This window comes from Homalodisca vitripennis, chromosome 8 (assembly GCF_021130785.1).
Source record: "Homalodisca vitripennis isolate AUS2020 chromosome 8, UT_GWSS_2.1, whole genome shotgun sequence".
Lineage (NCBI taxonomy): Eukaryota > Metazoa > Arthropoda > Insecta > Hemiptera > Cicadellidae > Homalodisca > Homalodisca vitripennis.
This window is the reverse complement of record NC_060214.1, coordinates 23528613-23556093: the sequence shown is the minus strand read 5'-3', so window position 1 is coordinate 23556093 and position 27481 is coordinate 23528613. Positions and strand designations below refer to the sequence as shown.

At 33.5% G+C, this 27481-nt stretch overlaps 1 protein-coding gene across 1 annotated transcript; it reads right to left on the bottom strand.

The window, feature by feature from the left end:
- Positions 1-27481, bottom strand: LOC124367427 (calcium-transporting ATPase sarcoplasmic/endoplasmic reticulum type). The gene is made up of 11 exons (XM_046824235.1): positions 27242-27481; positions 25585-26024; positions 25340-25478; positions 24902-25114; positions 24256-24476; positions 20098-20233; positions 17066-17218; positions 15434-15567; positions 14505-14622; positions 13361-13478; positions 1-658 (listed from the first exon to the last, which is right to left on the bottom strand). The coding sequence occupies exons 1-11, from the start codon at positions 27452-27454 to the stop codon at positions 630-632; spliced, it is 1914 nt and encodes a 637-aa protein (XP_046680191.1). The 5' UTR covers positions 27455-27481; the 3' UTR covers positions 1-629.

Here is a 27481-nt window from a genome sequence, read left to right as displayed (position 1 = left end):
TAACCAGTTCAAAGACTTTATTCCTTAAAATATTTGACAAAGTTGTTTCTTTACAAAACACCCAATAACAACGAGAAGACCCAATACTGTACAGCAGGTATGGCACGGTCCTAGTAAGGAATGAAAGGATGCCGCCCTCACACGTCCGTCGTTTGTGGATTGGTCAGTTGATCGTACGTTACAATTACTCATAAAAATACATTTTTACACAAGAAAAGGGTCTGAAAAATACGTATACAATGTTGTTAGTTGTACTCGGCTCGTATCCCTAACTATATTTATACAAAACTGACACCGGCGCTTCTATTCTATACAGTGATGAAAGCGTAGAACAAGACAGAATTATGTACAAGAAAGCGGAATTAAGGAGTGCAGTTAGTGGGGGAACCGGGACTGCCAACCTGATAAAACTGAAATGTGAGAAAACTCGGAAATGATTTAAACACTTAGCAGCCTGCTGCTTAAATGCTTTGTCTTGAGTGAAGGCTGCACAGCACTAATCATCTCCGCCACTACGACCCTTCTGACAGTCTATCACTTTATTTTACAAAAATTTAACGAGTTTATAAAATTAATTTCACAAATTTACTCTACTGGAAGCCAGACTCTCCTTTTTTGTTGTTCAGTGTTCAATACGTCTTCTTAACCTCGGGGGCCACTGAAACAAACGGGGACTATATTAGTTACACAACATTTGATACTTGAATAATTAGTAAAAAGTTTACTTGTAACTGTAAATAATAATGATAAACTTTACTTATTACTTGTATGAATATTGATAAATTCAGATCACAGCTGTCGCTATGATTTAATAAACGTAAGAACAACAAATTAAACAGTTGTTTGAATAAGATTTAATAACAGAAATATTAAAATACTACATAATTAAACTTGTATTCATTCAAAATCCAAAACTCATTGGATTTTTATGTATTAAAATACATATATTTGTAATTTCACCATTAAAAAATGTCTTGTAACAATAATGATATAATTTCACATCAAAATCTTAGTTTTTAAATTTAAAGGTTTGTTGATTTGTACTAAACAAAATTGATTTGACTGTAAATTTGTTTGTTATTTACTCAGTGGTTTAAAATACAATATAAAACATTGAAATTGTACTTCTTCCACAGAACATCTGGCCTGGAAAAACATGAAAGTTAATAACTTCTCCAATATTAATGAAAAAATCAGGCAATTATGCGGTATAATAAATGTATACGTAGGTAATTAAAATATATTAAGATCTCATATGGCGTTCACCATGGACTATTTATTCTATTATTAACTGCATTTTGAATAACAAACTTCCAAGTTTTACAAATTTTGATCATTTGTACTGAATACTAACATTTCGATTTACAATCATATCTTATAGGCGCTGGAAACAAAAACCCATTTAGCTATGGTATTCTTTGTTAAAATTTTGTAGAATTTTATTTATTTTGGAGAAATGAATTAGTTTTAAAATCACTGCAAGATTCTGCCAATATGATTTGGCGCCCAGTTCCTGGTGAATGCCACAGGAGTACCAACATTTCAGCTCGTCTCACAGAGCTATGATACTTACTGTGGTAGTTGTAGCGAGCTCAGCCAATGACTGCAGGGCAAACACAAACAAGGATCAGTAAAGTGTCAGCTTTTAGGTTATGTTCACAAGCTGTCCACAACTTGTTCCTAGCACACAGCTGACTACATGTGCCAGTTAATGCAGCACGGTAAGAGATGCAAGAATAGAATGTCGCAATTATCGGCAGCAGTTTACCAATAAATTCTGTTGAACAGTAGAACTGATATGGTTTTCAGAAACTCATTTAGTCTTTTAAAAGTGCATTGATAACCGGTTTACATTTACCTCTGCGATTAAATTTAAAACAGTCAGGAAAATGAATACCAAAACACGGTTGGAAAATTCAGGTGGCAGCACTTATTGTAGACAAGAGGCTAACCTGCTTGCTAAAAATTGTCTCGTACACTACACTTTTATTAGATGCCGTGCAACTCCAGGAGTCCAATCAATAACTGATATTAAACTAACCTCGTAATCAAAGAAGTTTTGTTGATTTCATATCATCATATTTACCAAACTTCCATTACAATTTGATGCTGTAGCAAATTGATTTTTAATGGCAAAGAGTAGAATATTACAATTGTATTTGTAAACCATTAGGCCTCTCATTTGGTAGGTTAGTTACTAATTTAAAATTTGTTATTTTATTAGATGAACACGTTTTTGTTCTCAACATATATATTGTGTTTGCAACTTTACTAAAAACGCAATCCGACTGCATTCACAATTTTAGAACTGCAATCTTTATCAAGTAGAACACAGGTTCTACATAATAACTGAAATATAATCTTAACTACTGATAGCTCGTAATATCCGTGTTGCATTAACTGGTTAGATATCAGCTGTAATGTATTTGGCAGGGGGGGAGGACATGTCAGCAATCAAATAGTTATGTCATATCAGTGCTAATAATTATTGGAATAAAATCAGCTGTTTGAGTTCACCAACAGCTAAAATGTGGTTACGGAAATAAGCTGGGGGTAGTGGTTACACTTGTTGCATAATTCCAAGACACAGTTGAGCGCAACAAGTTGTGTACAACTCGTGGGTATACAATTCTGCAGGGGTGAGGTAAGTATTTCAGAATATTAATTTGTAGTATCAACATTATGACTGAAATTAGACTAAGTAAATTATGAAAATGTAAACATAAAAGAACACTAATTCACAATCATTTTAACAACATTGAATTTTTTTATATATAATCTGAAATACTTTACCACCAATAAAATTAAAAGCTTAAAACTGAAAGTTAAAATTATGTTCCAGAATTTGAGGAACGTGCAAATTCTCAACTTGAGTGTACAAGTGTATTTTAACAGTGCTGAAAAGTCTCTTAAAAAAAGTGTAAAAAAAGTTTCTTAAAATAAAATGTTATCCACACTCAAGAAAAGATTTCTTTTGAAATTAGACAGAGAATGTGCATAGTTTTTACAATTTTTAAATGTTTTGCGTTTTATGTGCAAAACACAAAATAAAAATAATATCAATAATGCTCAATGTAAAATTAATAAAGATAAAATATTTGCAGTAAAATATACATTTAACTTACTTAAAATCTATGATACATTAATATAAATTGTGTAGTAAATTTAAGTTTAGCGAAACAAAATTATAGTTCTGTTCCGAAAAATTATATAAAATGGTAATTGGTTCAGTTTCCACCAAACCCACCGTTAAAAGTAACTTTAATAGAGCAATAAAATATTGCAGTGCTGTAATTTACATACCAATTAAAAACTTGTGAAACTTGAAAAAGTGAAGAGGAAATTCAATCAAACTTTAAATTGAATTGATATTTAAAATAATTGTTCATGTCAGTTTTAATAAATTAGTTCCTACTTGGAGGGTTCAACGCAAAGACAGTTATTTAGGTAAAGTGGCAATGGTGTGGTACAGACAAGGATTACATTGCTTTGATCAGCAGTAAAGTCGATACCAGGGTCATTCATTACAACATAAGTTATAAATTTAAAATAAAATCAACTTACCACTCGGTCCTCGGAAGCAAAAACTCCACAATACAAAATGCTGCAAAACTCAAAAATGTGCAACATGCGTTAGAAAGCCAGCTCAATCAAACTGGGCTGGTACACAACAAGGATTCATACTGAGTTCATCAATGTTCTGTCTCATCCTGTTTATTTCCAGATTAAATATTATTGTCCAACGTTTACACTAGGACCCATATTTTCAAGTTTATTACTATATACACTTCAAAATATCGTAATGTACAAAACAAAGAACTGTTGGTAACAATGTTATAATACAAGGAAGAACTAAATCAGGTCGGAACTCCACCTGGAGGGTTGCCAGTATTACCAATTAAACAACGTTTTTTGCCAAAAAAGTTTCTTAAAATACGCTTTTGTTTTCACTCAAGAAAAGATTCCCTTTGAAATTAGAGACAGAAAATGTGCATGGTATTTACAATTTTTACTGTTTACATAACACAAAATAAAAATAATCTTTGTAGTGCTAAATGCAGAATAGTTAAAAGTAAAATTTGAAATCTATGGACATTTATTTAAAATTTTAAAGTAAGTTTATTTTTCAAAATACCATTTTCTGTTCATGATCTGAGCATAGATACTTGATGTACTATTGCTATTTCATCTGTTACAGTGAGAAAACTTTAAAAATTTTTGGTGAATTTAAAACTCTTTGAAACAGTCAAATTTCCACTATATTATGAATATTCTGACCAAAGTTTATACTGATAAAAAATGCTCTATGAAAGTAATTGTTTTTAATTGAAAAATCGATTTTTTTGGCTTCTACTTGCTTTCAATTTTCAGGTATAGCTGTATATACACAGTGCTTAATTTTTAGATTTTCAGTACTGCATACTAACTTCAACGCACTTTTTCGTAAATAACTTTATAAATTACTTTTGTTTTAGTATTCTTTGTTATAATTTTATTTATTTTTGTGAAATAGAAATGGGTTCTTGGGGATATTTTTGGTATATCTCCCGAAAAAAAGAGAAAGATCTCCCAGCGGCCGTCCTCTTGAAAATTTTAAAATTGTAAGGTCTCAAAAGCAGTGTTTTATACAGTTCTGAGGTGCAGTGGAAAGGCTCCCACTCTGTTTCGTCTCAAATCAGGCACTGTATATACACCACAATTTTTCGGAATGTACTTTTTAAAATTCAACATTGTGAATGCATAGATTTTTAATTTTACAAAAAGGTGTACGCATTAATTCATTGTTTATTATTTACAATATAAACCGTACTGACTAATAGTGAGTGAAATTTCACACTGTGATTCACCTTTGTCGGAACAATGGCAACCCTCACAATTGGTTATCAAGTCTGCGTCAGTCTGACGCAGATGTAAACATCACACATCGTACGATGCTAGCAACATCACACATCGTACGATGTTAGCAGTATCACACTGTACTCACATGTTTGACGACACTAGCGCTTATAATACAATAAGGCTTCTTAAGACACTCTTATACCAGGCCTTATAACGTTATAACATATCTTACAAGGAATGTTTACTAGGATTAATAACAGACTCGGACTAACCGAAACTCTGGTCTACGACTCTACTGAAAAGAATGTGTATTAAATAAAGCATTTGTATGTTAGTAGATTATGTACAGTAAGCCCCCTTGGTGACAAATTATCCAGATTTTTATAAAACAAAAATAATAATTTTGAATAATGTGAATTTACAACTTTAAAATGGTAGATCTGAAAGGTAAATTTGTAAATATTTATTTCAACTCTGTAAATGTTGAAATATTTAATGTATGTAAATGTTGAAAGAATTTCCTTAATATTTAACCAGAGCATTCCGAGACCAGACATTTCGGTTAGTATTCACATAACCGCTACATGTTAATATTACATAACAAACTGTATGTTACAATAAAAAACATACAAAATCGTTAAAATAATTCAACTATCGCACATTATTGTTTTAAGTACCTACAATAATTACATAGTTAGTTACGACATTAGGCTAACTTGTACATGCTGTTATTATCCTATTGCAAATATACTCCAAACTCTTAAGAGTCGAGAGTGATTGTCAATTTAAATGTCAAACACTGTTAATACCTGACCAGCAAACAGTCGGAATATTTCAAACAAAATAGTGACCATCATTCTCAAGTAATACATACATTTATTTATATACACATACATGGAAATTAATACAAAACAAATTAGCATAACTTTGTTCCAACAACTTTTACTCAGCTGGCGTTGTTACACTTGTAGGATTATAATGTTTACAATCCACAACAACAAAAAATTAAGCTTAATAAATAACCGTTTCAAAATGAAATTAAAGCGGTCACAGAAATATCGCATTTCTGTATACCACATACTCTAAAAGAGATATAAAATAATTTGTCTAAAACTAATATTGATGGAAAAGCGTGTACTAACTTTTGTTCAGGAAATGCAATGAAAAACAAATACAAGTCTCATAATAATAAGAAATATACATAACGATATTTTACACAAACTGAAAAACTACACTTGTGGTAAAAAACTACAGGAGACTGTGAATCATAAATGACTTAAACTGCTTGTAGTCTAAACTGTTAAATTGTCTCAGATTGTCTTTCGTACTCAAAATAAAATATTCCCACTGTAAAAATATTCAGTGAAAGCAGTTTAAGTACATTATTTTTCAAATAAAGCATGCATAAAAAATAAACCCATGCAGTTAGTACAAAATTAATGACTATAAGAATTAAAAGTGCTAAACTACAAAACCCATCTACATGTTGTATGTACTACCACCATACATTAACTAAGTAAACAAGTTCGATTGTTCTTTGAAAAATTATTACACTACATATTTTAAAAACTCAAATAGAAAATACTTTAATAATTAATATTTATTGCTTTAAAAATAAAGCTACTACATTAAATACTTGTAATTTATTATTAAGTTAAAAACTATTAAAAACTGTAATACTCAAAGAAAAACTGGTAATTTTTACCAGAATAATAAATGAAAGAGGAAATGAATATTTGAAATGAAACAAATACAATGAAAACTGTTGTATAACAGTTTTTCATTTTTATCTGGAAACTGTTACAGTCAAGTTTTGCCTTTAATATATTACTGGGAATAAATGTTTCTTCCATTTATGAACAGTTTAACCTAGACTAAAAAAAAGAATAAACTTTGACTTGATTAAAAAAGTCACAAGTTTACTTTTAACAATAAATGCACATTATTGATCTATTTTCTACATCTTATTAAAAGATACACTAGGGACACGAATGTCCTAAACATATTTATTGAAACCGATTTAACAAACATATGTTAGCACTGAATTTACAAAAAAAAACTGTTACTGGTAGACACCTAAAAATATTTATGTAGGCCGTCCTAAAACCTTTTTCAAAGTTAAATCATAGTATTCATAGAAACAGTTGCAACAGTAACTTATCATTTACCACTTATGTGATTTATGCCCCAATTAAAAAACAGGAAAAATTCCCTGAGATTTATACCTGAAAATTACTTTTTTGGCAATAAAATTCATTATTAGCACAGAAATTATAAATCTCGAGTACAAGCGTCAGATAATCGGAAACTCTTATTTATAGTTGATTGACCTTGTACAAAATCGGTCCCTAGTGTACAGGAGGTGAAACAAACAACTACAGATAATCTATCACTATAATGAGCAAAAATACAACACTACAATAGACATAAGCTCCAGATTCTAAGTGCGTTCTTTTCAATTAATTCAACAACTATTTCATTTAAACAATAGTAAGTTTTCAAGTTTTGTATTTCTTTTACAAATATGATCAAAAACTGGTTTGAAAAAGTATGGAATCAAGCAAATTTGAATTATATCCGGTCTTTAGTAGATGGTAAAATATTTTCAAAACTGTTTTGGTTTTGTTAATTTTAATTAAACCATTACTAGATTCAATTAACTATAAGTTATTTTTTAATACGAGTATTAACACATACCTTTGTCAAACAGTTCAACTACTAGTCGTACTTGCTACTGTAGTTTCAAATCCTAACAAGTCATTTTCTGGCAGCAAAATATAACATTTGTTAGATCTATTGCACTTGAATTTTTAGCATGATTTTAGGTTTAGTTATTTATTCGTTGTATTTGGTGCTGTGTTTGTAAATTTTTAACTCCTGATGGATACTTATTATATCCATAGATTTTGGATACTTATTGATACCAGAAGATGGCCTGTCAAGTAGAGTTTATGGTTACAATTTGACGAATGTACGTGTTAATTTCAATTATTCATACGTAGTTCAGGACTGTAATAATATGGAAAAAATAATGTCATTTTTCAAATCAAAAACAATATTACGGATTAAATTTTAACATAAATATTTTTATATCTGAAATTTTACTACATTTTTCATGCTTGTGTATTGAACGCACAACAAATCGTAGAGAACGAACCCACAAACCACGTAAAATTAACACCAAGTTAGTGGAAGCACCAAACAGACAACCAAGGGTGGCGGAACGCACACGGACATGCAAACGCAAACAGTGGCTACAGCTAGCTCTACGAGGTTGGCAGCAGTGTGTCAGCAGACTCGACCGTCAGCGAATCTCCTGCCACATCAACACAGTTGTACCAAATTGAGCTTGACCGTCAGTTGTACGTTTTGTGGCAACAGTGGTGCTGACTGCTCACAAAAAGTACAACAGACTTTCATGTTTGTTGTGATATTGTAAAACCTTTCATGAGTTATATAGTTTTATATAGCAAACATCGTGTTGACCTGTTTTCAGTGAATATCAGCAATGTAGGTGAAATCATCCTATATCAGGGCAGATTTGGTGATGCCACAGCCAATGTTATGTCTAAACCACAGCTATTTCACGATAGACTGAACCAGCAACACTTATCTTCAGGTGAACACACAGTTGATTATTATCAGGATAAAGATAGGACGGCAGGGCCAGAACATAACTTGTTTTGTCAAAATTTATCGATTCCCTGCACTGAACTTCTTCTTAAAAATAAGTAATTATAAGGGTTATTTATTTATAACTGTGACTGTCATCATATTTATCTGTTTGTATGATTTCTTTTTCTCTTCAATCATAAGCTAAGGATTCTACTCCAAAAGAGACATTAGTGAACGTTTATGTTTAATTTTCATATCCAGAACAAAGTTTGCCATATCCAGTAACGTTTTACACACAAAGCAAGGGCTACAAAATCAACTTTAGGGTGAGTTATAAAAATAAACTTCGTAATACGGCAAAGGGATTGATAGAAATCAATACTTATTTCCAAGAGTAAGTAACCACGTCAACAGAGTATTTTTAAGTATAACTTAGGTGCTAAAAAAAAATTGTGAGCTAAGTTATAGATGGATTTTATGAGCTCAGTAAATCAGTGTATCAAATTAATAGAAGAAAAACAATTTTTACCATAGTTTCTTTATGTGACACACATAAGAATAGACAAAGTATGTGTGTAATTTTTATGTGTATTTGTAAGGAGCTAATATTCACCTTATAGTTTGTATTATTATTTTTAAATTCTATTGGTTATATAAAAATGGTTAATATGTTGATCTGATACATTGTAACCAAAAACAATGTTAAGTGGCATGACTGAAAACAACTTTCAAGGCAAGAATTTGAGGATAACTGGTGAAAATCAAACGGTTTTTCATAATGTTAAAGGAATGGTTTTTTAAACAATTATATATTATTATGTATTTTACACACAATTTAAAAACTGCTAGTAAATATGTTACAAGAGGGAGAAAAAAATAAAAATATTAAGTATATTAACCCAGTTCAATTGAATTTGCTTCTCCACAGTTGAATTTAGTGAATTTAGTGAGTGAGACCACTCATTCAGGCTCTTATATATTTTTAAAACACAATTATTGACTAGAGAATATGTTACTATTATTTCTTTCTTATTTATTTACATTTAAATTATTTTAGTAGAGTAATTATTTTAGTGTCTTGACATTTATATCAAAAGCGTTCAAATACATGGAAATATATATTAAAAGAAATAAACTGCATAGCAAAAGTAGAAATTAGCAGATCCAAAATATTTGAGCAAGACTTTTATTTCATAATGTGTCACTAAATTCTGAATTTAATTCTATTACTTTTCTTTACCAATGTATGTATATTTTTTATTTATTACCAGAGGTTTACAATTTACAGCATGGCTAAGCATGTGAGCTGTCAGCAATCATAAAATTACTTGCATCATATTGTACAGCAAATTCAACAGTAAATATTTATTTATTCCATCTATTCATAGCTACTGAATTGTAGGCCTAGTTGAATGAAGTACCATTGTAATTATTTTGGTAAATTAATTTTTGTATGGAGGTGCAGTCCTTAGTATGGGAGAAAATGTCTTGTACGACTTTAGACTTCCACCGTTGTACAGGTTGGAGATTGCCGGAAGAATATTATAGGACATATCTGTTTTACATTTCTCTCATAGATGGGTTTAATTAGTGAATATTTTAGTTTCTCCAGAAAACTACAATCTAAAAAGGACTTATTAATTAAAAAAGGCTTTAGGTTTTGGCATTTTGTAACTTTAGAGTTTTAAAATTTTGTGAACATTATGTCGAACTAATAGTCAAGTTATGTTCTTTTAACAGAGTTAACAGTTTCAGAGAAGGGCTTCCTCATGACTAGGTTGCTCAAGTCCCTAATGAAATACGCAAATCCTGTTTGGCATTTTAATATATTCATATGCAAATTTTAGTAATAGCCACTACTTGTTCAAGCGCTGAACGATAAAAACATTCTTGTACATATCTAGTCACAGTTCTGCCGATTTTTAAGGTAATAACATGATCCAGCTGCTGTAGACACGACTCCACATTTGTATACCAACGTTCAAATAAGCACCTTTTTTTTTTAGATAACAAATCATCACTACCCGAAGAGGTCCTTTTTTACCCAACAACCCTTAACCATTATCTGACATAATTTTGTGTCAAATATTACAAAAATATGATGTAAACGCTGCATTGCTAAGTCCAATATTCATCTCTACAAACCTTTCTTTAACTCAAGCGCATTAAATCAGTAGAAAGTGTTGAGTCATCGAGAATTCCGTTATCTCAGTACAAATCAAAATCAAGCATTTCTAGAAAACTGAAAACAACTAAACTGCTTAAGTACAAGAATCAATAATTATATTCAGAATAAGTAAATACTGCACCAATATGACTTACCTCGTCTCCTCTCAGAGTCCAATCGAAACCTAATCAGTTAGTTGTTGAGTTTAAATACTCGTTTTAATAGCAGCACATACTTAAAAGCAGCATTTTGGTTGGTTTGAAAAAATATCTCATTGCTTGAATGCCTATTGCGTGTTGTATTTCACAACACAAGCAGCAAACGCAAAGGCAAAAATAGCCTAAAGTGTTCTGCAGTTGTCGCTATCAAATTGCAAAGTTTGGTTTGTTTTTAAACATGTTCAACATGTAAATTAGACTAGACTATTAAAAAAGTAATAAAAACATATTGCTAAAATCCTAAGTTCATTCAATAATTAATTGGTGAAAAACAGAGGTCTGCTTGATTATGTCCTAATCTATAAGTTTTGACTGCAGAAGCTTATGTATGAAGTAATTATAAGAAGTATTGTTTGAAAGTAAGAATATATATATATATATATATATATATAAAACACATTATTGTTGACAGCATACTGTAGGATGTTACAGCTCAGTTTAACCCATTGGCCAACCAGTTTATATACAGCCTTTAAATTGCACAGTAAATCCCATAAATTTGTTCCAAAATGGAGACTTCTGATTTAAATTTAATTATTTTAGTTGTGCTTCCTAGATCTTTTATAAAACTTAGGAGTTACAATACAGCCAGTTGTAATTAAATTTGTTAAAATCAAATTATATGAAATTTTAAACATGAATATTGTTGATTTATATTAACTTTATATTAGTTATAAAAATTACATTAACTTAAAAATGGAAAGTTAATGCTGATTTAGAAATAAGTTAAGTTTTTTTAGCAAATGCTGTATTAAATATTTTGCTTCATTGTTTTAAATATTTCAGGGATTTTTACAAAAATACTACTTTTATATTTATATTTTATTATTTTTTGGGTTAATTTTGTATTTATTTCTAAGTAAATTTGAAGTCTTCTGTTTAAAAATTCTTATTGTTATATTTTTGTCACCATTAGTTTAAAAATTAATGAGGAAATTTATCTTTCACTCTCAAAGGATTGTCCAAATTATCTTCAACGATCAAAATAAAATACATCAACATTACATCACTTTACACACTACAGGTTTTATTTCACATGAATCAGCTGCCATTTAATTGATCATCTATTTATTTTTATTTTCCCTAACTGCCATAAAAAACAGAAACAGGATTAAGACTGGAGAGTACTGATGTCTTGTGAGAAAACGGCAAACTTGGTGGCGAGATAGACAAATAATCTTGTCAAAATAGGCCAATGGCTTGGTAAATAGGTGAACCAATGGTCGTTAAACATTTGAACAACTCAAAATAACTAAAAACAAGAATTTAGAACAAAAATTTTATCAGTAATCAAGATAAACATTTTTTTAATCTTTTAAAATCACATGTTATAAAAAAAAAACCAACACACTTTACATGATAAAATATTATTTTAAACCTGTCGGGAACAACACTGAGACACTTCCTGAAATCGTTGTGTGGGTGTAAGTGGAAGCTATGAGAGTGAGCGCACTCGAGTGTCTCGTACTCGGTGGCTCATGGCACTCACTGTGCGCATGCTTGCGTTCAACAAGCCAAACTTGGGGAAGGCTCAAACCAAAGTCTAACAATCACAGTAGTTCTTAAAGGATAAAATTCACACTGGAATCAAACTTGTATAAGCTGCGTCAAGCATTGCTTCCAAAACTTACGGACTAAAGAGGAATTAGAAGAAAGGTCATCAAGGTAAAATAAAACAACTACAGAAAAATAAAAAAGTGGTTGTATTTAGATAGAATCATGCTTTCAGGAGGAAGGGTGCAAAAAGCAGGCAATAAAGCAAAAAAATAAAAACTCTCTAGAAAAAACCAACCACATAATAATTTATTATTGTTTGTTAATATAACATCACAAGTTGATTACTGCAATTGTTTGAACAGTTCAGTTATTATCCTACTAATTTACATAAAGATTTCACAATTCGGTAATGTTGGTTTATAAAATTAAACAGTTGAAAATGTTGGCCTTTCCTCCGATATAGTTTGTCTAGCACAACAAAGGAAAACAATATGCACGATCCAATAAGTAGAAAAAAATTATGAAAAAAGGAAAGTAGACAAAATATATAAGGAATTCCAACATCGCTGTCCAAGAACTAAGTAAAAGTTGTTCCAAAACCGATCCCTGTGTACAATTATATATATAAAAAAAAACTTAAGGCCATGGTCCGGAAGCGGTCAGAAACATTTCGTCAATTTTTCTGTACGAGAACTGCAAGTGAAATACTATCGGGAATGTAGAGAGAGAGAGCGTGAAATGTTTCTGACGGCCGTCACCACGCGAATACTGCCGCTCCGCTCCGCTCGTCAATAAGGCATCACTCACACAACGTCACTTACTCGTCCGGTGCCGGGTCGCGAGCCGAGGGAACCCCCCACTCGTCCGACACGACGCGGCACGTTCCGTCTCGCGACAACGCAAGTCACTCGGGAGCTCCCTCGGCCGCGCCCTCGCTCTTATATCGGACCGAAGCAGATCACCAGGAAGAAAACTCCCCACATCACAAAGATCCAATGTACTGTGGAGAAGAAGTCGTTCTTACCATCTGTGAACTTGCGCGCGACAAACTTGAGCGTTTCGTCAAGTAGCACGACGGGAAGTGAGAACTTCATCACTGTGAGCCACTCGTCTCCAGTGAGCGGGCACACTTGGAACACAGTCTGCAACAAACAAACACAACCATTCACATCGTTACATGGTGTTCTACATGGATAAGTCACCTTACTTCAGAGTTCCTTATAGCTCAAATAAGCGTACTTTTTGTGGCAACAGGCTTGTTCCAGAACTGCTTGACTAAAGTATCATGCTGCACATATTCATTCTGAAAAATTTGTACGAATCTTCTCCAACAATTTTATAACTATCTCAGGTTGACTTTAAAAGTTTTATCCGAGTTTAAATTTAAGACTAATATTATGTTTAAAATAGTAATAAATGCATACTATATCCAAATACTGCCCGGGTATTCACATATTCGAATACCTCAAAATAAATTTGAATACTTTTAAAATGAATACATTTTCTCTGGAAGAATCGAATTCAAACCTACAGTATTGATTCATTTGGACTAATAATATTCAAATAAATTATTTAAGAGCTGTATTCGTATTCATATACAAGTATTTAATGGAGGGTTTTAGATGGATATATATATATTATATATATATATATATATATATATATATATATATATATAAACATGATTCTGAGGTTTTTTGACTTCAATCTTTTCTAAGATAATTGGTGACAAAACCTGCAGTAGAAAAGAATCTTTTAGGAGGGACTGAAGTAGCAAGTAAACAAATATATTTTTTCTGAAGTTCATAAATCATGGGCATGACACGTTTGTATGAGGCACAAAGAGGAAAAGGATTTTCCCACCTTTTTGTCAGGGCAATTCCAACTAACTAAGAAAACAGATTACGGGAAGGAAGTAAGGCAAGTCTAGACTTGTCTGTTAGAAATACTCAATGCAGATAATGTATTCAAATACAAGGGTGCTTTTAAATACACTGTATTTGATTTTTTTAAGTATTCAATTATCCCAACATTAGGTTAATATGTGGTCAGTGGTGACCAACTTTTCAAGCTAACATTCTTAATATTCAATCTTAAAAAGTCCAATATGTGAGGAAAGAGAAAATTTACTTAATTGATAAAACAAGAATTATGATCTTTTTACTTACAGAGAGGATCTCGACGTAGAGGATGACAAAGTGGAGGGTGAAGGAGAGCACCATGGCACCCACCAGCCACAGGTTGCACCATGGCGGCATCGCGACCAGAGATTGGTTCTCAGATAAGCTGTAAACAGGAAAATCTTAGTCAATATTATGTCATTCTCACAGCTACACTTGTTCAGTTCAGCAGATGATTTAATTATAAAAGGTTAGGTGTGTTTAACCTGTGAGGAGTCCCAGGTAATGTGTTGAGCTTTCAACAGTGTCATGTACAATAGACAATAGACAACTCTTTATTTGACATATTCATAGAGAACAGCCATGCGTCAATATTAGATAAGGTTCAGTATCAATTTATACGTTGAATGAGGTATTCAGGAATTCCCCCTCCGAGTAGAACGGTCGATCCAGAAGCCATGATGTCAGCTGTTTCTTGAGGCGCTTTGGATGTTCCATCCTTACAATAAAATCATCACATGATTTACAGAGGCTTGCGTTTGTCATTGACACCATTGGTTGCAAGAACAAAACACACACTGGCCTCCAAAGTAGAAAATTATTAATCATTGTTCTGTTAGAGAGGAGACTCCACTATTCTAGAAACTAGAATAAAGATTTTCCAAATATTTTCAAATTCGGAAAATTAAAAGCAGTAATGATATTTACAAACAGACTAGTACACATTTAAAACCATCACAAAAGGAGATGACTCAATTTAAACAAAATTCTTCAGACCCAAAAAATATTTTTTATTATTTTGATAGAATAAGACAGGGTCTTTTTGAATTTTTTATTGATGTTTCTACACTAATAAGAAGAAACACTGCCGCTTTCCCTTTTAGGTGTCTTCAACTTGGACAAATTGGCCTACCATCGAGTTAACCAATCAATAACTATTTAAAACAGCTTGAGTGAGCAACTGTAACTGTTTGCACCTGTTCATGGCGTTCAACATCTCGATGGTGACCAGCACAGACAGAGCCATGGTCATGGGGTGGGGGTCGTGGAAGATCTTGCAGTCGATGCCAGCAAAGTCGGGGTTTTCTCCGATGCAGGACAGATGGTGAGTCTGCACAGAAAGCACAAATAAGCCCAGGTACAGACAGCAATGTATTCTAACTGTGTCCGTTTCAGTTCTAATGCATTAATCCATTGAGGTAGTATTTATTTAGTCATCTGCAAGTGTGGTGGAACCAATTAAACATTGTGGAAATATAAGAGTTAGGTCTTATTTCAAAATTTTATAAATTAAAATAAATAAAAAAAGCCAAAATTAAACAAATATGTTGAAAACACTATTAAAGAGTTAATTTGTTTTATTAAGCATTAAATATTAATAAATTATTTATACCTTTTCTGACAGTTCATGTTTTTAGCAGAGTAAAATATTAAATTTATATATAAAAATACTAACTAAAAAATGTATACTCTCCTTACCGTAATGTTTTATTCACACAAAAATCTATTCCCTAGCACATCAAATAGTTTGTAAAAACATAATTAAAACATCATTACAGATAATTTCTTTCCAAAACAGTCATTATTGTGTAAAACATGGAGACAGAAACATGAAAGGTTTCTGGTGATTCTTTTTAAGCAATGCTATTAACCACTACACAATATTAAAACATAAGCCTATGTTTTTGTTCATGAATTGATGATAGTCTTACGAACAAATAATAATAGTGATAGTTAACTTAGTTATCGTGGTAGAAATTGCCATGTATCTGTGTGATACTGAAACGTACCAGTTGCCAGTAGGTCATCTGTGGTCCCTCGGGACTGTACATGAACCAGATCGATCAATGAAGTATTATAATATCGTGGTAGAAATTGCCATGTATCTGTGTGATACTGAAACGTACCAGTTGCCAGTAGGTCATCTGTGGTCCCTCGGGACTGTACATGAACCAGATCGATCAATGAAGTATTATAATATCGGGGTAGAAATTGCCATGTATCTGTGTGATACTGAAACGTACCAGTTGCCAGTAGGTCATCTGTGGTCCCTCGGGACTGTACATGAACCAGATCGATCAATGAAGTATTATAATATCGGGGTAGAAATTGCCATGTATCTGTGTGATACTGAAACGTACCAGTTGCCAGTAGGTCATCTGTGGTCCCTCGGGACTGTACATGAACCAGATCGATCAATGAAGTATTATAATATCGGGGTAGAAATTGCCATGTATCTGTGTGATACTGAAACGTACCAGTTGCCAGTAGGTCATCTGTGGTCCCTCGGGACTGTACATGAACCAGATCGATCAATGAAGTATTATAATATCGGGGTAGAAATTGCCATGTATCTGTGTGATACTGAAACGTACCAGTTGCCAGTAGGTCATCTGTGGTCCCTCGGGACTGTACATGAACCAGATCGATCAATGAAGTATTATAATATCGTGGTAGAAATTGCCATGTATCTGTGTGATACTGAAACGTACCAGTTGCCAGTAGGTCATCTGTGGTCCCTCGGGACTGTACATGAACCAGATCGATCAATGAAGTATTATAATATCGTGGTAGAAATTGCCATGTATCTGTGTGATACTGAAACGTACCAGTTGCCAGTAGGTCATCTGTGGTCCCTCGGGACTGTACATGAACCACCAGGTGGCAGCACCGACAGTGGCAGCGCCGACGTAGCCTCCAATAGCCATGTAGCGGAAGAACAGCCAACCGGAGATCAAGCCTTCGTCAGCCTTTCGGGGAGGCTGTAACAGACATCCAGCTCGTCAATCTCTACGTCCACACACTGTTTGTGACTAGATACTCTTTGTTTTTCATAGTTGATTCATAATTACTGTGTCAGGGTTCTGTTACAATATTGAAATATGGGGATTGAGAATTTAAAATTTAAGTTACTAGGTAAAATATAGAATTAAATCAAACTCCTTTTGAAATGATATGCCAGTTAGAAGGTAGAATAGCAAGATATTACTCAGAGGGGTAAATGATCGTGGTGGCTATTTTTGGATATTAAAAATTATGTGGGACTGACAGGGTTTTTTAAATTCAAAAAGGCCTCACAGAATAAAATTTAGTATTATTAGAATTGATAAAATGAGGAAATGTTCAGAATTGGGATGAATGTCAAGTTTGGGTGAAACGCTGATAGTCCGTGGGTGTGAAGTTCTGATGAAATAGTAAAGGTCTCACCAAAATGTACACTCTTCACCACAGAAATTTTATTACAAGAGCTTTGACATGGGAAATATTGACTCTGTGGCTCTTGGGACGTAATAAAAGTTGGACTGTTGGTGTCCAAGCACTGGTTTAAGGGGCTTTTATGCCACAAAATGTAACCAACAAAATTTAACTGACAAAAATTACAACAAATTATTTAAAAGTTGTTTTCAAGTAATTTATATCGTATTTATAATAAATGAGAGATGAATGATTCATGAAATGTTGCAAGTTTCACTATTAATAACAAGTTCAATCAGGTTCGCAGCATGAGCAGTGAAGAGTGACAGAGTAAAGGTTGGGGGACACACATATCCGCACCGCGCCCGACACGTGAGTCGGCCGATTGTTGGCCGTCATACGGTGAAAGAATTGCAGCGCAGTATTCAACCTGCAAGTCCACACGTGTCCGCACCGACACCAGACCGTCGTGGCCGCACCGTGCCCGCACCGTCACCGATATGTGTGGAGTTTGAATTTTGACGGGCACGGTGCGGTCTACGAGTGGCATCATATTATGTTGTTTACTGTTGCGTTCTTCTTTTTAAAACTATTTAAGGAGTCTACACGTTCTATTTTATTGAATTATTTAGTATAGCCTACTAACTCTACATCCTGTGTTCGCTTACAAAATCATATTTATTGATAAAAAGTATTACATTTTCTTACCTTAGAGTAAACTAGTCATATTATCTTATTGTGCATATTTTCTTATTGCAACAAATTTGAAAACCATGTTGTAACATTAAGTGGATTTTAAACAACTAAATTCGTATTATGAAAAATCTCTAAACATTTTTCATTAATTAAAAAAATGACAAGCATGTAATTATTTGCGCAAAAATCTATTTTTCTTTGATGTATTGAAGTTACTTGATAAATTTATTCCGGTATTTTTGTAAGGGTCCATATTTAGAATGTTTCTATGACATTTTAATTTTTTTTATTCTTTTCACTTCAATAAAGTAAAAATAAAAATATTTTATTTACGATAAGATTTTCAAGCAAGAAAAAAACCCATGTTAAAAAATAAATAATAATAATAAATAATTTATTTCCCCATAATAAGAAACTGAATATTACAAATAAAATATTATTTGCCAGTGCTTAATAATAAATAATACTATGACATAACGTATTTACAATAGCAGTAAATAACAAATACAAAAACAATTTCTACTTACTTTATTTCTAATTTATGTACTTAGAGTAATAAAATATAAAAAGTAAGTTACATCCTTATAGATTTTTTCTTTCTTTTTTTTAAACTAATAATTAGGCCAATAGATTTACAAAATAAGGGAAATTTAGGTACCCCATAAGAGGCTGTGCCTGGGTTGGGGATACTATATACAAATAGCGGAATCGAGCAAGAATGAAATGCTAAAAATGAGTTATTGTAGTTATGTAGTAAATAATGTAATATTACGTTTCAAAGTTTAAATTTAGTATAACTATTGTGCTGTAGTAAATACAAAGGATTTATGCATGATTTACAATTTCAAATATCAGGCTTTATACATGTAACATTAAATATATTATATTATAAATAATTATTTTATAATGCTCTAACGTGTCTATTTTAAAATATTATTATAACTTAGCAGACAAGACTAGCCATACACTAATTTATTATCTTAAACATATACTCAATATCATTTTTGACCGATCAACCATACTCTAATTGTTTTAGAAAAATATATTTATGTTTCTACTATATTTGACTAATTCTGGCCATAAAATTATATGTCCACGGAGCTATAAAAGAAAAAATTTTGTAAAATGTGTGTTTTTTGTATGTTCCAGTATATATTTTACAAATATTTACTATGTTTTACAAATTATTATGAACGGGCTTGCAACATGGCAAACTCTTTGGCATCACACTATAGCTTTTGGGTTTAAAACAAAAAATACCAAATATACTGTTTATAGTGTATTTGACCGCAATTTACTGCAATGAAACACAAAATTAACAAGAATTATAGGAATAAAAAAATATAACCAAGATAATGATATTTACAAATTTTACATACTAGCTGATTGTACAAAGCTTTACTGTAGCATTGCAATGTTTCATTCACCACAGCGATTTAATAAAAATAACAACAATGAAATTAACAATTTTTCTCAAGCAATACTTAATCTTCCAAATATTTTTTAAGTATCTGTCACTTCGAATTCAAAAGAAAACATGCTCTAGTACAAACAGTGAGATTGTTGCGCTCGGACTGCATACGTACATGTGTGGCCTCACGGTAACCGAGCCGAGCCCGCACCGACAATCGGCCGACTCACGTGTCGGGCACGGTGCGGTTTATGTGTGTGTCCCAACCTTAAACTGGTGCAGCAACGTGTATCAAGCGATCAAATGAATACAAATCACTGTTTTATGGAGTAACTTTACCTTCTCCATGATGTCCAGATCAGGGGGGTTGAAGCCAAGAGCGGTGGCGGGAAGACCGTCAGTGACCAGGTTGACCCACAACAGCTGTACGGGGATCAGAGCCTCAGGAAGACCGAGGGCGGCAGTCAGAAAAATACTGAAACACATTACCACCTTTTACTTAACATTTTGTACGGTACAAAATAGGAAAAGCATCTCTTGGAATTCTTCAAAAAACAAAAAAAGAGAAAAGGCACATATCAAAAAAATGTATAGCTGTACTGATCAGATGTAGGAATAGTACTGCATCCTCAGACTTTTAGTGGCCTTAGATCTAAAGTTGGGACTTTTGTGAGTTCATCTTATTGAGTAATATTGCAATTGGATAAAACATTTGGATAAGAAGCTGGTCCTTTTCTGTTAATTCACCACCATTAACAATATTAAATACGGTTAGGTAAATGTTCAACGCACTTTGAAATATTCATTCCGGTTTTTGTTGTTCCTCTAGGATGCATGCAAGCCTTATTTTATCTCAAGAATCAAGAATCTTTATTGTCGGCCCACAATAACTGCATTGACAATGTCATCAGATGGTTTATACATATACACAGTATAACACCAACATTAAAGAATAAAATAATACATACTACATACTTATGGTAAATAGTACAAGTCACAAAGCATAAAAACTAAAAGAATAAATTGTCTACATTACAAGAAAGCATTTCGTCTACTGTATAAAAAGCTTTTTGTCTTAACCATTTGAGCAAAGCATTTTTAAATTTTGTGCAAGGAACATCTTTGGCCGTTAAAGGTAGCTTATTAAATAATTTTACACCAACATAAAAGTATGTGTGCTGGGTCTTAGTTAGCCTAGCGTATTCTACGTCAATAAGGTCTCGATATCTGGTGGAATAATCATGACTAGAGTTTCTAAGACTAAGTGTTTCAAGATTTTCTTTAACAAACATTAAACTTTGAAATATAAACATACAAGGTACAGTAAGAATATTATGTTCTTTAAAAAAAGGTTTACATGAGTCACTAAAGGCTATATTGAAAATTGTGCGTAAAGCTCTCTTTTGGCATAGAAAAACCTCCTTAGCACCAGTTGAATTACCCCAGAGGAGAGTTCCATACAGAAGATGTGAGTGGAAAAGTGCAAAGTACGCTTTTAATAGCAATGTGAAGCTAGTACAAGTTTTGAGTTTTTTTAACAGAAAAATTACTCTGGATAAACGGGTACAAAGAATATCTGTGTGATTTTTCCAGGTAAGCTTAGTGTCCAGGTTGATTCCAAGTAGCTTAACAGAGTTATGTATAGAGTTATTTCTTAAACTAAAATTAATATGTTCAGTCTTATCTTCATTAATTTTTAAGCCATTAGCGGAAAACCAGAGGTCAGACCTTTCCTTCATGTAGCCAATCATAGCCGAGTTAATTTCAGAGAGCAAGTTAGAGCACATCAAGGTAGTGTCGTCAGCATAGAGTACACTTTTATTAGGCACAAAACAAATTTGGGAAGATCATTGATGAAGACCGTGAATAAGAAGGGACCCAGAACAGAGCCCTGGGGGACCCCGCTTATAACCTGCTTAAGGTCCGACCTCTGATCACCCATTTTAACAAACTGGTACCTATTACTAATATATGACATAAATAGTGAAAGCTCATTGCCCTCAATTCCATAGTAATTTAGTTTTCTGATAAGCTCTTGGTGGGGCACAGTGTCAAAGGCCTTGGTTAGATCTAAGAGTAAGGCACTAACTTCTTCTTTTTTTTCAAAACTATGAATAATGTATGACACCACACTTTCAACAGCCTTAATAGTGGATAAATTATGTCTAAAACCGAATTGTGCTGACAGAAGTAATTGATTTTGTTCAAAGTAATGTTCAATCTGACATTTAATAATACTTTCAAATAATTTAGATATAACTGGTACCAAGGCGATAGGTCGATAATTATTTACATTAGTTCTGTCTCCCTTTTTATATATAGGCACAGTTACTGTTACTTTTAAGCATTGCGGAAAGACTCCGGTGCAAAACATCCAGTTAATAAGATAAGTTAAAGGATACAATATTTCCCTAATTATTTCTTTAAGTATAAAATTAGATAGTCCAAATACATCCTCAGCCCTGGAGTTACTTAGCCTAATAACAGTTTTTAAAATATCAACAGGATTTACAGTATGCCATTTAAAAGGCAGAGCCTTTGGATTGTTTACACCGGATGACTCCAGCATGTCACTTGCACTAGCTAAATTTAGACTAACATTATCATTAGGCCTATTGACATAATTACAAATATTGATAAAATAATTATTAAAATCACTGACAGATATGGGGGGTTCGGTCTGGCATTTCTTAGGGGTACGCCTTGTTTCATTATTAATCACAGTCCAAGCTGCTTTGCACATGTTTTTTGACCCTAATATAAATTCATCATTAGCATTCTTTTTTGCTATGTCTATTTGGGCACGATAAAACTTTTTAATCCTTTTGTGGACCTCCAATAAATCAGGATTAAGTTTACACTTATCATGACTTACATCTAGTAGTAACTTGATTTTAGTTAAAAAAGGTGTGTACCAATTTTTGGACTTCAAGATCTTATTGCTAGGATTCTTATTTTTAACTTTTTTCAAAGGACAGCACTCATTAAAATAGTGAGACACAATCTCCATAAAATTATTAAAGGCTACCTCAAAGTTTTCAGCAGCTACAATTTCTTTATTTCAATCAATATTACTTAGCCTACATTTAAAATTCTCAACATTAAGATCGTTTAAAACTCTAACACTAATGTTTGACTGTACAGATTTATTGGCAGGTAGAGAAGAGTTACGCAAAGAAGTACAAGAAAGTTTAAGTCTCAAAAGCAAGCCTAAATGATCAGATATATGACATTGTACTGTATCACAGCTAAACATTGTCGGATGCAGGTTGGATATAAAATTATCCAAACATGAGTCCCTTCTAGTTGGAAGGTTATTGAGGCAAAAACAGTCAAAAGATTTCAGCATATTAATAAACTTAACTGACATTGAGCAACGTTTCCTGAGATCAATGTTTATATCACCAGCTATGACAATCTTAAAATTACGGTACTTAACATTATTGCTAATAAAATCAAGAAGTTGAGTTAGTTTATCAACAAAAAGTTCAATGGAAGAGTCAGGGGTACGGTATACAGACACAATCAATAAACTTATACTTAAAAAAACAATCATTACAGCTTCAAATAGTTTTGTTTCACAAATAAAATCAACATTTACGACCGAAAAAGAGTGTTTAAAAGTCTCCCGTACAAAAATTGCACTTCCACCATATGAAGAAGTCCTACAAAAACTAGCCGCTAGGTTAAAATCAGCTGGAGAGTAAAAATTAATTTCTTCTACCGTACACCAGTGTTCATTAACGCAAAGAATGTCACACTTAGTGGTGCTGTTAAAAATGTCAATCAAGTTTACTTTATTTTTTATAGATTGTATATTAATGTGAGCTAAGTTTACCTCAGTTTCACGATATGTAGAGGGCCTATCAGCTTGCAGATCATTTAAAATAGACTTAGGTTGGTATAAAGGAGACGAGCCTATTAGGCTCTCTTAGTGATGAAGGTAACCAACCGTGCGCCCAGCGGTCACTCCGGACAATCAGCGTTTCTCGAGTCACAACTAAGATATGGCTTGACAGTGAATGCAACAGTAAAGAGCAGGCAGTGCGGTTTTTACATTTAAGAGGTATTTTGCTCAACCTGAGATTGTCTGCAAATAACCATGAAATGGTAATGCAGCTCAGTGACACTCAAGAGCGTTCGTTGGGTTCAAAACGCAAGTGTCGCGAATATAAACATATGAAAGCGGGTACAGATTCTCCTGAGTACAAAACGATATATTTCATTCATATATTGTTGGAGCATGGAGTATACTTGGTTCTTTACCGAAACCCGCACTGATGGCTAGGGACATTTTTGATCAGTACTTTTCCAACGTCAGATCGTGTCTCAGATCGTTGGGTTTCCGTTTATTCATCTGTGTAACCAGTACACATTAATTCAACAGCAGTTGTTTTGGTGTATTTATGGAAAAGAACCAAGAAGCTATATCAGAAGAAATATTTCTCAAGTCACTTCTGAATGGAACATTAAATCTTAAGAGTAGAAAAGAATTACCTGACGACTTCACCAATGTTGGAAGAGATCAGGTAGCGGATAAACTGTTTCATGTTGTTGTAGATGGCTCGTCCTTCCTCTACGGCAGCTACAATGGATGAGAAGTTGTCGTCAGCCAACACCATCTCAGCGGCAGACTTGGCGACAGCTGTGCCGGATCCCATGGCAATACCGATCTCGGCCTTCTTCAGGGCGGGAGCGTCATTCACACCATCACCAGTCTGTCATGAGAGAGACAGATCATCATAGAATTATTACAAAATGTTTTTCTTTGCAGGCTGAAGAAATGGGAAGATAATGTAAGCTCTAGATATTGTCTGAGGTATATGATTCAAGCATAAAAGGCTTTAAAATGCTGGAAAACTAAAACAAAAACCGAGCAGACAAAATGTATGACAATACAGAATTGATTTGAAACTGGAAGGAAAAATTAAGTTGAGAAATTGTGTGATTGGAAAAAGAGTAAAGATTATTAAAATAAAGGACACAGATATATAACTTACGATTTAAATATTTCACATACTACATTGTATAGTGAGAAAAAAAAAATCAAGAAAACTATCGACCTCAATTAAATTAACCTTTGTGATTAATAATTTATTAACCAGTACTGGTACTGCGGGTGGAAGCAGACCACTTCACTCACCATGGCAGAGATCTCATTCATGGACTGCAGGTACTCAACAATCTTGGACTTGTGGGCAGGCTCCACACGGGAGAAGAGACGTGACCTCGCACACGCAGCCTTCTGCTCGGAGATGGGCAGATCGTCAAACTCTCGGCCGGAATAGGACTTGCCGGTCGTGTCCTCATCCTCTCCGAACACTCCAATACGTCTGCAGATGGCCTCAGCAGTGGCCTACAATCATAAACATCAGACGTCATCACTAGGATATCATACATGTCATCAATTTGTCATGAATCAAAATATCCTTTGGTAACTTAATGTTTTTACTAACAATCAAATGATTGAAGTTGAAATACGGAAGGTAAACACAATTTAAATAATTTACCATGTGTTTTTCTGACTTTTTAGTGATTATTATTTTTTCTACAAACTTCATAGTTGAGGAAGGGTGATTACCTTGTTGTCTCCAGTGATTACAATGACACGGATACCAGCAGCACGGCAGCGGACAATGGAGTCAAAGACTTCCTTGCGAGGGGGGTCCAACATTCCCACGACTCCGACGAAGGTCAGGTTAACTTCATAAGTGTAGAACCTGTGAAACGAATACAGAATCATATTACGGAGTTACACTCAGCTCTGGAAAGATAACTATTTAACGACGTTTATAAATAATATTTTTCTAGAGTGTAGTTACTCACTTGGTGGAATCTCCAAGGTCCATCTCATCAGGCTTCATGGGGCTGTCACAGGTGGCGAGAGCCAGACACCTCAGAGTGTCCCTGCCAGTACCGTACTGACCGGTCAGAGCGAGGATCTTGTTCTTGAGCGCAGCAGTCAGAGGCACCTTGGTGTTTCCGATACGAGCGTGAGTACACCTCTCCAGCACACCTTCGGGGGCACCCTTGACGAACAGCTTGGGTCCGGAGCCGAGCTTAGAGGGCTTGAGTGGCACGCAGTAGGTGGACATGGATTTCCTGTCTCGGGAGAACTCCAAGGTGAACTCCTTCTTCCACTTGGTCTCGATGTCCTGTCGCACGACGATGGCAGAAGTACGGCGGTCCAGTCCGGTCTTGGGTACGCTGAAGGGGTTCAGTTTCTCAGCGAGCACAATGAGCGCAGTCTCAGTGGCCTCTCCTACCTGCACCACAGAGGAAATTGTTAGTTCAGGGCAGAGAGTTCAGATTGCATGGAACTGAGTAACATTTTAGTTTATGAAAAGAAAACTACGAAAAGTCTAGTACAATCCTTACCCAGGAAGTTAACAAAACTTCAAAATACACAAAATTGATTATTTGTGCTTAAAATGTATCTATTAAAAAAATATTTTTGAAATGAGTTTGAACATTTTTAGGTTTCTCATAGCTGCAACAGTATTCGTCCATTAACTGATTGGTTTTTACACAGGTGTGTGGTATGCATCCCTCTACATGTTTGAACAAGTTTGGTCAATTCCTAACGCCACTCTGCACCAGAAATTACTCGCTTCTCTCATTTACTAACATTAATTCAAAGTATATAATATATGGATTTCAGGTTTGAAAACGCAAAATAAAATGATTGGTGCAACGACTTTGAAATCATTTTTCTGAACAGTGGAACTTGAATAGTTCAAACCTTAAGGGACCAGTAAACAATTATAATCATTCATGAATTGGAATTTCACGGGTGTCTTAAAAGAGGAGCATGATAGCAAGGAGGAATGAGTATGTCTTGGAGAAGTAGGAGGAAGGGACGCTAATGGAGACAAAGTTTCTTTTACTTAGGAATTCTAGCTCAGATTCATGAATGATGAACAAACAAATTTCATATTGTTTAAAACAAAATTCAAATTAACTGCCGAATTTTAACATTACGTACCATATAAGTCAAGAGACCAGAAGAAAAATTTGAATTATCCATATTCCAAATACTATAGTTTTCTGAAACTTAGAAAAACTTGCAAATATGATATGGTACTAGGTTAAGAAAAATGCCACAACATTTTTATCTCTTAAATGATTTCAATAAATGAGTTAATGTTGGTTTTAGGATAAAATTATAAACATTTTTTAGTCTAGTACATTTTTTATACAGGAAGTAGTTTTTAAGAAATTCATCATCACAGATTTTGACAAGCCGCTGTTTTGAATTTCTAGTTCTAACTAAAACTTTTCAATTTAAAAAAAATTGACAATCTTTACTAGGTTAGCATATGTTGGAAATTTTCTACCTTTAATAGTCATTTAAAAAATATTTTAATGTAAACACAAACAGACGGACAGATGGAAAACGATGCATTTTAGGATATACATTTACAAGACAACCTCCCTCAAGTTTGTCGGTGTATCACCTAAATTCACAATATAAGGTAAATACCTTCTCAAAAGCCTGCTTGAATTCGTTGAAGTCAATAGCAGAGTCATTGCACATGATGCAAACAGTTCCCAGTTCGTGCAGGGTCTCGTAGTCAGATCCCTTTACCTTCTGTCCCTTCAGGAAGACATCACCAATGGGCTCGTATGTTGATCCTGTAATCTCAAATTCCAGGAAGGAGCTGTCGTTGCCCTCAATCTTGTCAAAGATGAACATCCTGCAAACACAGAATAGTTCAACATT

What these genes read in the sequence shown, in the direction of transcription:
- LOC124367427 (XM_046824235.1), bottom strand. Translation starts at nt 27,454, where the DNA reads ATGTTCATCTTTGACAAGATTGAGGGCAACGACAGCTCCTTCCTGGAA. An exon ending in AACATTGGTGAAGTCGTCAG is followed by an intron (nt 20,234 to 24,255) that starts GTAATTCTTTTC and finishes AATGTGTTTCAG; the next exon opens with TATTTTTCTGACTGCCGCCC. An exon ending in ATCTGGACATCATGGAGAAG is followed by an intron (nt 17,219 to 20,097) that starts GTAAAGTTACTC and finishes TGTCTGTTACAG; the next exon opens with CCTCCCCGAAAGGCTGACGA.